Source organism: Molossus molossus, unplaced genomic scaffold, assembly GCF_014108415.1.
Source record: "Molossus molossus isolate mMolMol1 unplaced genomic scaffold, mMolMol1.p scaffold_m16_p_17, whole genome shotgun sequence".
Taxonomy (NCBI): Eukaryota; Metazoa; Chordata; class Mammalia; order Chiroptera; family Molossidae; genus Molossus; species Molossus molossus.
In genome coordinates this window covers 60,705,861-60,722,460 of record NW_023425352.1, presented here as the reverse complement: position 1 = coordinate 60,722,460, position 16,600 = coordinate 60,705,861, and the positions used below count along the sequence as shown (strand labels likewise).

The 16,600-nt window shown below is 43.5% G+C and overlaps 1 protein-coding gene across 1 annotated transcript in view; it reads right to left on the bottom strand.

The window, feature by feature from the left end:
* Positions 1 to 580: 580 nt before the first annotated feature.
* SH2D4B (SH2 domain containing 4B) overlaps positions 581 to 16,600 on the bottom strand; it is a 95,788-nt gene continuing 79,768 nt past the window's right edge. The window contains exon 7 of the mRNA XM_036265795.1: positions 581 to 669. Within this exon, the coding sequence (XP_036121688.1) occupies positions 581 to 669 (89 nt within the window). The remainder of the gene's footprint in view (positions 670 to 16,600) is intronic.

The following is a 16,600-nucleotide window of genomic DNA, read 5'->3' as shown; positions in this document are numbered from 1 at the left end:
AGAAGCCTTCATAATTCCAATGATAATACCAATGAGGTGATGATGAACATTATTAAAGATGCAGCATCTACGTTTTCCACATAAATCCTTTACAATATTTCTTCTATAATCTTCATGACTTTATAAACAGTGACAACTATAACTTACTAGAAATCATTGGTTTGTGCTGAAAACTTTCAGAAAAAGCACATTCATTCAACAAACATTTATTGAATGGACACCACATGTTAAATTCAGAGTTCGGCACTGGAATTATTTTAGATTATAAAAGCATGATCCACGGGCTCTAGGAGCTGAGTTTAGAGCAGCCAAGACAAATAGGCTTCATCTTCTGAGGTTGTATCTAAACTCTTCATGAAAGATTTGCATCAACTATTAGCAGTTTCTGTCCTGGCCACTGGTAGAGGGACCAGCAGTATATATGTCATGTATTTCATATCTCTTGAGACATTCTAATCTAAGTAATCCTCTGGATGGTGGTGAATCTTCCAGAAGGCCATAAGGATTTGAGCTGAGAAGTTCTTGAGTTCAAAATAAAGGTGCCCAAAGAAGTCCAATTGACAAGGGGGGAAAAAGTCATTCAAATAACAGATGGTAGTCTGGTGGGCTGTCCCTCTGTCCACAGGGTTCCTGCAGCAACTCTCCCCCTGAAACAGTGATAATTTCCTCCTAAAAAGAAATAGAAAGATTCACTTATAATCAAGAAATGGAAATAAGCATCCACTAGAAAGAAACCTGTTCAAGATAGAAAAACTAAGACTATGTTTCTGTCTCCTCCTCACTCAAATTTCTAGAAATCACAGAATGAAAAATCTGCTTTAAAAATAAATAAATTTATAAAAGTATGTGAAAGTAAGAAAGGCCATCAGCAAAGCAAAAATGTTGAGGAAGACTTGAAAACCAAAAGATATACAGGATGAGATTTTCAGAGAAGTTAATGTGGGGAAGGAGCCCCGCAAGTATCAGTGGACAGGTTGAGGACCCCCAGACATCAGAGGTCTTTGTCTCAGGCAGGGCAGAAAGTAAGGAGAGGCACACAGTTCCTTGGGGGGGCCAAAGAGACCCACAGAGATCAGATACTCCCATCCCCAAAAGAGGAACTATCCACTCCAACCTTAATAGCATAAAGAGACTGGACTTGGGAAACAGGAACTGTGTCCACTGATGGATAAACAATAAATTCAAAGTCAAAAGATCACCTTCTAACTCAAAATTTATAAATATTTAAGGAAAATCATAACTATGGAAGAAAGATGCTAACCTCAACAGCAGACTTGACTCACAAGAAAAGATCAAGTTTGTAAAACAAATAGAAAGAACCTTTAAGATATGTGTATTAATCTCCTCAGTGGACTACAAAAATAAATCATATGTGAAACAAGAATGGGCTATTCTTAAAAAAGAACCAGTTAAAGAATATCTGGAAATGAAAAGGACGCACATTTAAATTATAAGGAACATTTCAGTAGAACTGAAGAGCAGAACGGACATCACTACAGAACAATCTAGTCATTGGAAAAATAGAAGAAAAATGGACAAAGGATATGAACAGACAATTCACAGAAGAAATCCAAGTAGCCATTAAACATATAAAAAGAGCAGCCTCAGCATCCATGGTGATCAGAGAAATGCAAGTTCAACAACAGTGAGACTCAGTGTCTGCCCTTCCGACGGGAGAAAGTGTGAACGAAGGACTGACAATGCCCAGTGTTGCAGCAGCTGAGGAAACAGCCTCATAGAGTGTTGCAGGAGCATGACTTGACACTACATTTTTGGAGGGCAATCTGGCAGACATTTTCAAATTCAAATGTGCAGTCTTCTTCCCAGCAATTCCAATTCAAGGGATCCATCCTAGAGAAATACTCACACGTGTGCCCAAACTAATATATACAAGCAAGTCTCTGCAGTGTTGTTAGTGCTCATGAAAACCTGGAAGATACATAAGTGCTCATCAAAAGGAGCAGGAAAACTAAATTATAATATACATCCCTACCATAGAACACATGGATATTTTTTATTATTATTAATTTACTTTTGTTACAGATGTTTCTCCTTTTCCCCCAATCCCCCACCACAGACACCCTCTTCCCTATCCCATCCCCTGCCAAGAATTGTTGTCTATGTCCATTGGTTACGCATACATGCCTATAAGTTCTTTCGTTTCTCTCATTCATCCCCCTCCCTCACCCCTATCCCCTGAGGTTTGTCAATCTGAACCATACTCCTTTCTATGTCTCTGGATCTGTTTTGTTCATCAGCTTTTTTTGTTCATTATATACCACAAATAAGTGAGATCATGTGGTATTTGTCTTTCTCTGATTGGCTTGTTTCACTTAGCGTAATGCTCTCCGGTCCCTCCATGTCATCTCAAAAAATACAAGATCTTTCTTTCTTACAGCTGCATAATGTTCCATCGTGTATATGTACCACGGCTTTTTTTTTAATCCTCACCCAAGGACATATTTGCATTTATCTTCAGACAGAGCGAGAAGGAGAGATTGAGAAAGAGAGAGAAACATCAATGTGAGAGAGACACAATGAGTGGTTGCCACCCACACAACCCCAACAGGGGCCAAGGTACATGCCCTTAGTGGGAACCGAACCCAGGACTCTCCAGTCCACAGGCCGATGCTCTAACCACTGAGCAAAACCGGCCAGGGCTGTACCACAGCTTTTTTATTCACTCATCTACTGATGGACACTTGGACTGTTTCCAGATCTTAGCAATTGTAAATAGTGCTGCTATGAACATAGGGGTACATATATTCTTTCTGATGGGTGTTTCAGGCTTCTTAGGATATATTCCTAGAAGTGGAATCACTGGGTCAAATGGCAGTTCAATTTTTAATTTTTTGAGGAAACACCATACTGTTTTCCATAGTGGCTGCACCAGTCTGCATTCCCACCAGCAGTGTACTAGAGTCCCCTTTTCTCCACATCCTCGCCAGCACTTTTGTTTGATAATTTGTTATGGAGGCCATTCTGGCAGGTGTGAAATGATACCTCATTATTGTTTTAATTTGCATCTCTCTGATGATTAGTGATGTTGAGCATTTTTTCATATGTCTCTTGGCCATTTGTATGCCCTTTTTGGAGAGGTGTCTATTTAGGTCCTCTGTCCATTTTTTAATTGGTTTTTGTTTTGTTTGTTTTTTTGTCTTCCTTTTTTCAGTTGTATGACTACTCTACATATTTTGGAAATTAATTCCTTATCCAATGAATCATTGGCAATTATGCTCTCCCATGTAGTAGACTACCTTTCCATTTTGATGGTTGTTTCTTTTGCTGTGCAGAAGCTTTTTGGTTTGATGTAGTCCCATGTATTTTTGCCTGTGTTTTTCTTGCCTTAGGTGTTGTATCAGTGAAAATTCTGCTGTGTGTGAGGTCTGATATTTTATTGCCTATATTTTCTTTTAGGATTTTTATGGACTCACAAGTCACATTTAAGTATTTTATCCATTTTGAGTTTATTCTTGTGCATGGTGTAAGTTGGTGGTAGGGTTTCATTTTTTGCATGTAGCTGTCCAATTTTCCCAGTACCATTTATTAAAGAGGCTGTCTTTACTCCATTGTATGCTCTTGCCACCTTTGTCAAATATTAATTAAACACAATGTCTTGGGTCTATTTCCAGATTCTCTGTTCTGTTCCATTGATCTATATGCCTGTTCTTGTGCAGAGACACAGAGCAGAAGGTCCCTGTGCTGTGGATGGAAAGCAGCTGGCTACCGCGGTAAGCAGCTCATCGGTGAGCTTCTCCCTGCGTGGGGTGAAATGTTCTGTAAATATCAGTTAAGTCCAGCTATCTAGTTTGTCATTTAAGGACTCTGTTTCCTTGTTAATTTTTTGTCTAGAAGATCTGTTCAGTGGTGTCAGTGCGGTGTTAAAGTCACCCACTATGATTGTATTGCTATTGATCTCTCCCTTGAAGCCCTCCAGAAGTTTTTAAATATATTTTGGTGCTCCTATATTTGGTGTGTATATGTTTACCATGGTTCTATCTTCTTGTTGGACTGATCCTTTTAATATTATGTAGTGACCTTCTTTCTCTCTTATTATGACCCTTGTTTTGAAGTCTATCTCATCAGATATGAATATTGCTACACCAGTTTTGTTTTTTTTATTTCCATTTGCTTAGAAAAATTTTTTCCATCCCTTTGCTTTCATCCTATGTAAGTCTTTTGTTGTGAGGTAGGTTGTTTGTCAGCAGCATATATATGGGTCATGTTTTCTTATCCAATCTGCTACTCTGTGTCTTTTGATTGGAACATTTAAGCCATTTACATTTAAGTTTATTATTGATAGATACTTATTAGTTGTCATTTTTATTTTATGCCTGTATTCCTCCCTTTCTCTCCCTCTCTCTTTCTCTCTCTCTCTGTTTCTTCTTCTTATAACAGTCCCTTCAGCATTTCTTGCAGTGCTGGTTAGGTGATGGTAAATTTCTTTAGCTTTTTTTGTCTGTGAAGCTCTTTATTTCTCCTTAAATTTTGAATAATAGCCTCGCTGGATAGAGTAGTCTTGGATTCAGACCCTTGCCTTGCATTATTTTGTACCCTTCATGCCACTCCCTTCTGGCCTGTAGTGTTTCTGTTGAGGAATCAGCTGCCAATCTAATGGGAGCTCCTTGTAGGTAACTTTCTGTTTCTCTCTTGCTTCCTTTAAGATTCTTTGTCTTTAATGTTTGCCATTTTTATTATAATGTGTCTAGCTGTGGGTCTTCTGGGGTTCATCTTGCTTAGAACTCTCTGTGTTTCCTGGACTTGTATGACTTTTTTCTTCACCAGTTTAGGGATGTTTTCTGTCATTATTTCTTCAAACAGGTTCTCTATTCCTTTCTCTGATTCTTCTCCTTTTGGTACCCCTATAATGTGAATGTTATTACGTTTTGTATTGTCCCACAACTCCCTTAAACTCTTCTCCTGCTTTTTATTTATTTATTTTTTGTTACAGATGTTTCTCCTCTTTTACCCCATTGACACCCTCCTCCCCATCCCCCCCACCCTGTCCCCAGCTTTGTTGTCCATGTCCATTGGTTATGCGTACATGCATATAAGTTCAGTGGTTTATCTCTTCCCTCCCCTCACCACACCCTCTTCTGAGGGTTGTCAGTCTACTTCCACGTCTCTGGGTCTACCCTATTCCTCAGACTGTTATGATAATTATATTCCACAAATAAGTGAAATCATGTGGTATTTGTCTTTTTCTGCTTGGCTTGTTTCGCTTAGGATAATACTTTCCAGGTCCCTCCACATCATCTCAAAGGATAAGAGATCTTTCTTTCTTATAACCGCATAGTACTCCATTGTGTACATGTACCACTGCATTTTTATCCATTCGTCTACTGATGGACACTTGGGCTGTTTCCAGATCTTAGCAATTGTAAATAGTGCTGCTATGAACATGGGGGTACATATATTCTTTCTGATTGCTGTTTCAGGCTTCTTAGGGTATAATCCTAGAAGTGGGATCACTGGGTCAAATGGCAGTTCAATTTTTAATTTTTTGAGGTAACACCATAGTGTTTTCCATAGTGGCTGCACCAGTCTGCATTCCCACCAGCAGTGTACTGGAGTCCCCTTTTCTCCACACCCTTACCAATACTTGTTGTTTGATTATTTTTTGATGGCAGCCATTCTGACAGGTGTGAGGTGATACCTCATTGTTGTTTTAATTTGCATCTCTCTAATGATTAGTAATGTTGAACATTTCTTCATATGTCTCTTGGCCATTTGTATGTCCTCTGCCCATTTTTTAATTGGGTTCTTTGTCTTCCTTTTGTTGAGTTGTATGAGCACTTTATATATTTTGGAAATTAACCCCTTATCTGATATATCATTGGCAATGATGCTCTCCCATACAGTAGGTTGCCTTTCCATTTTGATGGTTGTTTCTTTTGCTGTGGAAAAGCTTTTTAGTTTGATGTAGTCCCATGTGTTCATTTTTTCCTTCGTTTCTGTTGCCTTAGGTGATGTATCAGTGAAAATTCTGCTATGTATGATGTCCGAAATTGTGCTGCCTACATTTCTTCTAGAATTTTTATGGATTCATGGATCACATTTAAGTTTTGTATCCATTTTGAGGTTTTTTTGTGTGTATGGTGTAAGTTGATGGTCTAGTTTCATTTTTTTGCATGTAGCTATCCAATTTTCCCAACACCATTTATTAAAGAGGCTGTCTTTACTCCATTGTATGCTCTTGACTCTTTTTTCAAATATTAATTGAGCATAATGTCTTGAGTCCATTTCTGGGTTCTCTGTTCTGTTCCACTGGTCTATATACCTGTTCTTGTGCCAGTACCAGGCTGTTTTGATTACAGTAGCTTTGTAGTATAACCTGAAATCTGGTATTGTGATCCCACCTACTTTGTCCTTCTTTTTCAAGATCGCTGTGGCTATTCGGGGTCTTTTTTAGTTCTATATGAACTTTTGAAATATTTGTTCTAGTTCTGTAAAATATGTCGTTGGTATTTTAATGGGGATTGCATTGAATCTATAGATTGCTTTGGGTAATATGAACATTTTAATGGTGTTAATTCTTCTAATCCATGAACAAGGTATGTGCTTCCACTTTTTTATTCCTCCTGCTTTTTAAACTTTTTTTCCCATTTGCTGCTCTATTTCAGTGTTTGTTTGTTTGTTTTTTCTACCTCATCTTCTAACTTGCTGATTCAATCTTCAACCTCTTCTAATTTACTATTGAATCCTTCTAAGGTATTTTTCATAACAGCTATGTCATTCTTTATTTCCTTTTGATTTTTATGCATAGTTTCTACCTCTTTTTTTAAGCTGATGTAGTTCCCACTGAGCTCTTCATAATTCTTATTAAGTCACTAAATTGTTTGAGCACCCTTAAAATCATTGCTTTTAATTCTTTATCTGACAAATTGCTTTCTTCCATTTCCTGTAGTTCCTTTTCTGGTGATTCCTCCTTTTCTTTCATTTGGGTGTTGTTTCTTTGTCTCACCATTTTAGCAATCAGGTAGTTCTGGGCCCAGTGAGGGATGTTGGAATGTGTAGGCAGGTTGGTGTGTATCAAATAAGGCTGTTGTGTCTCCCAGACTGTTTTGGTGTATGGCGTCTCTTGCCCGCTGTGGGTCCTGAAGGATTGACATCTGGCAGATGGTATTGGTTTGTCATGCAGGTCTCAGCTCCCCAAGTCTTGCTGCTGCCTGGGCTGGGGCACCACTCCTGATTAGCCTCTGCTGATGCTGCTGGGATGGGTCTCAGCTGGTGATCAGTGGTACTGCTGCTGCCTGAGGTGCATGGGTCCAGCTGGGGCACTTCTGGGGTGTGTGGGTCCAGCTAGTACACTGTGGGGCACATGGGTCCCACTGGTATGCTTCGGGGGTTCTTGGGTCCCACTGGTATTCTGGTGTGCATAGGTCCAGCTGGTGTTCTCCTGGGGTGCATGGGTCCTGCTGGTGTGCTGCTGGGGCACCCTGCTGCCTTGTGGGGCCCAGCTCCTGATCAGTTGCTGCTGGGAGTGAGTGTCAGCCCCCGGTTTGCACTGTCACTGCTCCTGCTGTTGCCAGAGGGTACTCTTAGCTCCCAATCTTCTACTGCTGTTGGGGGCTGAGGATGCTCCGCTCCTGGGACTTTGCTGCTGCCTAAGGGAGGGGCTCCACTCCAAATCCACTGCTGCAGTTGTCAGGGGAAGGTCTCAGCTGCCCAAGTCTTGCTGCTGCTTGGGCTGGGGCACTGCTCCTGATCAGTCTCTGCTGATGTCACTGGTGATGGGTCTCAGCTGCTGATCTGTGCTGCTGCTGCCTGGGATGGATATTCGTTCCCAAGACTCTGCTGCTGGGGGTGTGTCTTGGCTCCCGAACCTCAGTTGCTGTTGGGGGTAGGGCTCCACTCCCATGCAGTCACCACCGCTGGGCAGGGGAGGTGCTGGGCTCTGATCAGGCTTCTGCTATGGTGGATGGTGCTCAGCTCCCAGCCGTTTTGGGAGCAGGCACCTCAATAGCGCTGCTATTGTGCACTGGTCCACATTGACACAGTGGAGTCCTCTGGTCCGATGGTGCAAGGCACTCTGGTGGACTCAGGTTGCTTGGCCCTAGCCACTCCCCACTTTCTCCTCCCAGGGAAGAGCAGGGATCTTCCAAAATGAAGGGGCCTCCCGCCCAGGCGGGGAGAAGCTCACTGATGAGCTGCTTATAGTGGTATCCAGCTGCTTTTCATCCACAGCACAGGGCCCTCTGCCCCGTGTCTCTGCACGGCGCAAGGTTGGTCATCCACACTCAGGTTCACTCACACTCTCTCTCACACTTGCTCACACTGTCACACACTCACCCTTGCTTGGGTCCTGCCTGCCATCATCTCCCTCTTCTGGGCTACATATTATTTACATCCATTTGCCTGGGCAGGAAACTAAAGCTCAGTAAGGCGAAGGAACCTGCCCAAGGTCACACACATACTAAATGGTGAAGCTGTAGTTGGGACAAGAGGTAGGTAACTCTATGAGGAAAGCTTCTCTAACCATGGGGTCACTGCTACGCTTCAGCTAACTCTACAAAGCTGTAAGATGCCTTTCCAGAATGTCCCCAAGTGGGATATCCTGGGAATGAATTGGGGATGAAATCTGGACTTGGACAGAAGGCCCCAAAGTTTTGCCAGTTGGGAGCACTCAAGTACTCAAGGTGAGAGGAGGGCTAGGGACCCTGCTGAGGAGCCTACATGGGTCAGAAGGTAAGTCAGAGAGAAGACCTACATTGCCCGGTCTAGATAACCTCTGGTCTCTTCCACCCTGATGTTCCATATCCCCCTGGTCCTACCTGCTCACTCTCCATTCCCATCTCCTAGAAGGACTGCAGGCTGATTCTCCCTTCAGCTCAAGTTTCTACTGGCTTCATCCCACGACCAGCACCTCTGAGAGCACTACCTTGTGAAAATCAATGAGATCGGTGAGCGTTGCATGGCGATTGGGGTCCACTCCCAGGAAGCTGTAAAAATCCCCAGAGGCATCCACGAGGAAGTGTTTGAAGCCTTTCTGCAGGCGATAGGAGAGCGTGTAGCCCCAGATTTTCTCACTGACCCGGACCAGAAATGCTCCCTCAGTCATGTTCTCAAGAAGATCTTCTGCATCTTCTCGGCTAATAATCCCTGGTTAAAAAAAGAGAAAAAAAAAAGAAAAGTTAGCAGGTTCACCCTGCCCCTCAGCCTTGGTCAAAAGAAGGGAGGGGCCTCGCCCTGGCCGGTTTGGCTCAGCGGTTAGAACGTCGGCCTGCAGTCCGGAGAGAACCTGGGTTCGGTTCCCGCTAAGGGCACGTACTTCGGTTGCAGTTTGTCCCCGGCCCTGGTTGGTCGTGCGGGTGGCAGCCACTCGATGTGTCCCTCCACATCGATGTTTCTCTCTCTCTCTCCCTTCCTCTCTCTCCCTCCCACTCTATCTGTACAAAAAGATGGAAAAATATCCTCGGGTGAGGATAAAAAAAAAAAAAAGAAGAAGGGAGGGGCCTCAAGGGCTATCCAGCACTTGCCAAAGGCCACTGAGGGGCCATCTGGGTTCAAAGCAACCAGCTGCCAGCCTAGGGGCAGAGTTTCTACAGGACCTGAGTTTAGCACACTTTCCTCTAAATTAAGCCACACTAATTGGGACTCATTACAAAGAACTAGTAATGACCCATAATTATAGCATCTATCGATTACAAATACAAGTCAACAAGCATTGCCCTGTGGAGAGCCTGAAGAGTCCTGCTTTAATGATGAGACCAGGATAACTCATGATTCCTTCCCCATTATTTCTCTGGCACCCATAAATGAGTACTAGAAAACAGTATTTCCTTTTAAGAAGTAGAAAGACTTCCTCTGTCTACCTGTGGACAGTAGGCAAACAGTTTCTTAACAGAAGCACATCATTAAGCTTCATTTCAGCTCAAAGAACAAACTTTTCTCAGGGCCTGCAGTCCTACACTATGTGGTTTTACCTGGTCTATAACAGCGAGCTAGGAAAAGACAGCCCTGTGAGTGGTTGAAAGAGGAAGGGATGCCTCTCTGTATTTTAGCCCCTCCTCCTTCCAAATAGCCCCCCTTGACAGGGTTCCTTTATTCGGTGCACAACCTGTTCAACCCTACTGGGAAATGGTTTCTATCCCAGGAGGCTGCAGGGGATATCTCACCTCCTGCCCAAATTCTGTAGTATATTAGCAAACGAGCTGTGCATAGCTCAAGGACAGAGCCTGTGGCCACAGTGGAAGCATGCTGCCGGGGCCTCCCTTCAAGAGGGACCCTGCTGCCAAGAGCACATGGGGAGCTGGCAGCCTCAAGCTGCTGCGTCTCCAGGATCTGCCATGAAGGCATGCTCCCATCAGGCTGCTTCCAGCGCAGAGATACAAGACTGACTACCCCCTAATGCAGAGCACAGGGGTTCTATGACTGAGACAGGGGTCAGAGCTGTCATTCCTGCCCAATGTGGATCTCCCCTAGTGAGCAGTCTCTGCTCTGGGCTTCCCACCAGTCTGACCAGACTCCCTCTGGTACTGGGCTCTCCCACCCAGTTCCCCTTCCTTCCCTCTCTCCTTTCTCAGGTGTCAGCCCTGCGCCCCATCTGCAGGCTCTCCCACCTTCTCCTGCTCTGTGTCCTCTTGACCCTTCATAAGCATTTCCTCCAATAAAGTTCGCACTTCTGCTTCCAGGAAGACCCAAATGAACACCGAAACCTCTCCTTGCATCCCATGCGCCTGGGATGAACAGGGGCTGATTCGGAGTAGGGATCAGTGTATGGACTAAAATCACAGCACAGAGACTTGATCAGTAGACGGCCTTGGGCAGGTTACTTAACACCTCTAAAACCCAGTTCAATGTCCTCATCTATTAAGCGGTACTGATAATACTACCTACATCATAAGGTGGTTTGAGAATTTATTATATTAATCCTTTAATGTGCTTATCACAGTGCCTGAGAGCAGAATACCTATGTAAGTCGATGAAACTCATTTGCATTGGGTACTAAGCATACTACACTTGCCAGTGTCGGGTTCAACCTTGTGCTGGTAATGCTCATAATGCTGCCAGGCTGTGCTGCCCACACCTCACACACCCAATCCTTTCAAACAGGCTGCTGAGGGTGACCTCCTCTAAAGGGGACTGTCCCTGGGCTCCAGCCTGGGCCATTCTTAGGAGACTCCAGGTGTCTCAACAGTAAGCATCTGTGTGTTCTGCCCCCTCCTTGATACTTACCTAGAAATCAAAATTGTTACTGGCCCAAGACCAAAGGTGATGCAGTCTCACAGTTCAGGATGGCAAAGACCATTTCACAGAAAACCATCCCCCAAGAGAAATGGTTAGGGGCTGGGGTCATGCAAAATGCTTGCAAGGAGAACCTGTTATGTTTTCCTGCCTCATTACTCTGCCCTCCCCAGCCTACCCCCCATTGCCTCTAAGCCAAGTATTCTGGGAACAAAGCATTAATTATATCCCACCCCACCCCACCTCTGTCCCTTCTAAACACTCTACAATCTCCTGGCTAAGGAAAGAGAGGGCCTCACCCACCCCTCTGGCTGGGGACAGAGCACACCACTGGGACCATGGAAATGTTCTACCTCAGCTAATGACTGGGGCTGGCTGAGGCATGTGGCCTTACCAGACAGTGGTCCATGGTCATCATTCTAGAATGATTACTCGGGATGCACCCACAGATCCTTTCTGAGCCAATCTCACCCCCGACAATGGAAAATGTTGTTTTTCCCTGCAGCTTTTCTCCTTCCTTTATTTTTCCTTTTTTCTTTCCTCCCTTTAATAAATATTTACTAGGCACTATCTCAAAGCCAGGCCCCATGCTGGGTACCTGGAAGTCAGCACTGAACGAGAAATGATCCCGGCCTTCCAAAACCTGACTCTGGACAGAAATGAAGATTGGCATAAATTTTGTTAAAAGGCTCGCTATAACCAGTGGTGATAAGGGCAGGTGCCCCACCCAGCTCTGGAGCCCAGGATGGAAGTGACAGACTGCAAACAGACAGGTTAAAACCAAGGGGCAAGATAAGGAGGGCGGTTTGCCAAAGGAATTAGCACAGGGTTCCTTGTGGCTGGAGGAAGGCTAAAGAAGCAGCTGGCAGCGGCAAGATGTGTGGAGATAGGCAGGAGTCAGGCCCCAAAGCACTCTCCATATGGTTAGAAGAATCACAGACTTCTTCTAAGGGTAATGAGGAGATACTGAGGTTTCCTAAACAGAAGAACAGAGAATGTTCTAGGATAGAAAATGGATTTAATGGGTATAAATTGGAGGCATATAAGCCAGGATTTCAACCCAGTGAGGGCTCTCTCATCTGAGGAGTACTTCACAGCTACATTTCCACTCTCATGGCACTGAATCCAGCTCCCAGGCCCCTGTGCTACCAGAAATGGCTTCCATTTGGGGGCAGAGAGGAAAAGGGCACAGTGAGAGTCACAGGAGAAGCTTTATACCAGAGCCAGCACCAGGCACCATCTGGGCACTCTCTGGCCCTCATCTCATTAGTCTTCCTAATGACCCTACCATCTTCAGTTCATAGCTGAGGACACTGAGGGTCAACAATAGACATGACTTAGCCAAGGTTACAGAGTTATTAAATGGTGGAGCCAGAATTTGAACTCAGGTCCTCGGACTCCAAGTCCAGTGCTCTTTGCTCTATACCATGTTATCTCATGAAGAGGACAGTAAGTGCTGTGAAAAGCATGAGGAGGAGGAGATTAATGAAGCCTACAGAAGTCAGGACAGGCTTTGTAGAGGCAACAAAGGGGGATGTGAAGTGGGCCTGGAAGGCTGGGTAGGCTCTGTGAGCAGTAGGGACTGGTGATGAGGTGAAGGTGAGAAGAAGAAAAAGATGAATGAGGAGTCACAGTGAAGACTACAAATGACACATCCATGGGACATTTATATAAATGTAACATAAGAGAAGTTTAATCTAAGTCTCAGGAGGTTAAGATACATGGCGAATGGAATGAAAGGTCTAATACATGTATAATTGAATCACAAAGAGGAAAGGAAAATGGAGAGGAGGCAATATTTAAAAAGTGAATAGTGGAGAAATAATCAAGGACTCATAACAGTGAAATTGCACAAAGCTATTCAGTATCTCATTTTGTCAACCAGAGAGAAAAAGCAGATTACCTACAAAGAAGAAACAACTAGACTAATGGTTGACTTCTCAGTTGCAACAATTGAAGCCAAAGGACAATAGGATGACACAGTCGTCCCTTGGCACTTCCAGCTTCGACTTTCACGGCTTCACTCTATTGCAGTTTTTTCAAATATATTCATTAAAAAGTTGATCGAGACAGTGAAAATGATACAGCACGCACTCGGTTGTCTGAGTCAATTATACACCCCTGTATTACAATTAAAATTAAAATTACTGTACGTATGGACTGTAGGCCTATGTATTCGAGCACCCCAGGAATCCTTCAATGCCAGGTGCACCCACTAGAGTCTGGACCAGATCAACCGCGATAAATGAGGGACAACTGTATTTTCAGTGTGCCAAGAAAAAAATAACTGTGCTTAATGAAACTATCTTTCTTTTTTTTTTTTTTTTTTATTTATTTATTTATTTTTTTTATCCTCACCCGAGGACATTTTTCCATTTTTTGTTCAGGTAGAGTGGGAGGGAGAGAGAGGAACAGAGAGAGAGAGAGAGAAACATCGATGTGAAAGGAACACATCGAGTGGCTGCCACCCGCACAACCGACCAGGGCTGGGGACAAACTGCAACCGAAGTACGTGCCCTTAGCGGGAACCGAACCCAGGTCTCTCAGGACCGCAAGCCGACGCTCTAACCGCTGAGCCAAACCGGCCAGGGCAAAACTATCTTTCAAGGAGAAGGGCAAAATAAAGACATCTTAAAAAAAATCTGAGAGTTCATGACTAAGGAAATTCTAAAGGATGTTCTTCAGGTAGAAGAAATGTGATCCTGGATAGAGAGACTGAGAAGCTACAAGGAATGATAAGCATGGATACTGTATGTCAACTCAAAATACATGTATATTGACTTACAAAATGGTAATAATGGGTTATTTGAGGGCTTACAAATAGAACCATCTTATCAGGAGAAAGATGATAGGAATTAAAAAATTCTGTTCAGAAGAAAAATGGCGGCAGAATGAACGGAAGCTACATAGACCGACTCCCAGAACCAAACTGGAATTACAACTATAACACAGACAAATTGACGGGGAAAAGCAACAAAAAAGCAGGTTGCAAGGAACATATAACGAGGGACAATGACTCGACCCTGGTAGGCTTGCGAAGGCACAAGACGGGGGCTGGGAGCCCACTGTCGGTCGGCAGGTCGGTAGCGGCCTCAGCTGGGAGCGGCGCCCTTGGGTTCCACTTCCAGGCCGCCCCACAGCGCAGAGCTGGGACAGAGGCTAAAACAGCCACAGCCACTCACCTTGGGCTCCGGCAGAGGGAGGGCAGACTGGACTGGAACTGTGTCGGGACACTCGGGATTTGTAGGGCGCTCAGAGCTTTTGCTGACTTGCTGCCACGCAGGACGGTGGGCATATTGCTCCTTCGCAGGGCTCTGAGGAGAGGCAGCAGCCCCTCCCTCGGGGATCCAACCCCACCCTGTGGGCCATTGAAGTGCTAATTGAGGCTCATTAACAACCACCATCTGCCCCACCCTCCTGAAATCCCCTGTGTTCTGAGCACCTGAGGGAGTTTTTCAATCAACTGACAACCCAAAACTCATCAAGTAACCTCAACTGCTAGCCTCCAGGCAAAAAGCTAGAGGATAACAGTACCTTTCCTGGGCTAGCAACTTTAACTAGGAAAATAGGACTTGATAGTGGTGTTTAACGTGGGTCCTCCCTCGCTCATCTAAACACAGGAGAGGGAGCCACAAACAGCAGAACACCAACACCCAAGGGAAAACGTGACAGGTTCCAAAGCCCACAGTGATAGCCAAAATGGTGAAACACAGAAACAGAAGCCAAATGAAAGAACAAGAGACCTCCACCAAAGATGAAATCAATGTGGAGCACTTAGGCATGTTAGCAGAGCTAGAATTCAGAGCCAGGATCTTGAGGAAGCTGAACAGCGTGAGTAAGGACATAGAGACACTGAAAATAAGCCAATTGGAAATTAAAAACCATCAAGAAGAGGTAAAAAAATGACATATCAGAAAGAAAAACACATTGGAAGGTTTAAAAAGCAGAGTAGAGGAAGCTGAGGACCGGATCAGTGAATTAGAAGACAGGGTAGAAAAAATCAACCAATCAGAAAAACAAAAGGAAAAAAAGATTAAAAAACAGGAAGACAGCTTAAGAGAACTGTGGGACAACTGGAAACGTAATAATATTCGCATCATAGGAGTATCCGAAGAAGAAGAAAATGAGCAAGGGATAGAGAATATATTCAAAGAAATAGTGACAGAAAACTTTCCTAATTTGGTGAAGGAAGAAGGCATTCAAGTTCAAGAAGCACAGAGAGTCCCAAATAAGAAGAACCCAAATAGACCCACACCAAGACACATAGTAATTAAAATGCCACAAATTAAGACAAAGAGAGAATCATAAAAGAAGCAAGAGATAAGCAACAGGTTACCTACAAAGGAAACCCCATAAGGCTCTCAGCTGACTTCTCACAAGAAACACTACAGGCCAGAAGGGAATGGCATGAAGTAATCAAAGTCATGAGAAACAAGAATCTGAATCCAAGACTACTCTACCCAGCAAGGCTATCATTCAAAATAGAAGGTCAAATAAAGAGCTTCCCAGACAAAAAAAGGCTACGGGAATACATTAGCACCAAATCAGCACTGCAAGAAATGTTAAAAGGACTGCTGTAATTAGCAGTAGAAATGGGAAGAAAAATAGAACCACACTAAACAGAAATGGCAATAAATAAGTACATATTAATAATCACCTTAAATGTAAATGGAATGAATGCATCCATAAAAAGACACAGAGTAGCTAATTGGATAAGAAAGCATGACTCATCTATATGTTGTTTACAAGAGACCCACCTCACAACAAAAGACTCACACAGGTTGAAAGTGAAGGGATGGAAAAAAATTTTCCAAGCAAAAAAAAAGCTGGGGTAGCAATTCTCATATCTGATAAAATAGATTTCAAAATGAAGACCATAACTAGAGACAAAGACGGCCACTACATAATATTGAAAGGATCTATCCAACAGGAAGATATAACCTTGATAAACATATATGCACCCAATACAGGAGCACCAAAATATATTAAAAATCTTCTGGAGGACTTCAAAGAAGAAATTGATAGGAGAAATCGACAACAATACAATCATAGCAGGGGACTTCAATACCCCGTTGACAGCACTGGATAGATCCTCTATGCAAAAAATTAGCAAGGAAACAGAGACTCTAAATGAAGCACTAGACCATATGGATTTAATAGATATCTACAGAGAATTACACCCCAAAACTACAGAATACACATTCTTCTCAAGTGCACATGGGACATTCTCAAAGATAGACCACATGATAGGACACAAACTAAATCTCTACAAGTTCAAGAAGATTGAAATCATATCAAGTATCTTCTCAGATCACAATGGCATGAAACTAAAAATCAGTTGCAACAAGAACATGCAAAACCATTTCAACACATGGAGGCTAAATACCATGTTATTAAGCAATGAATGGGTCAC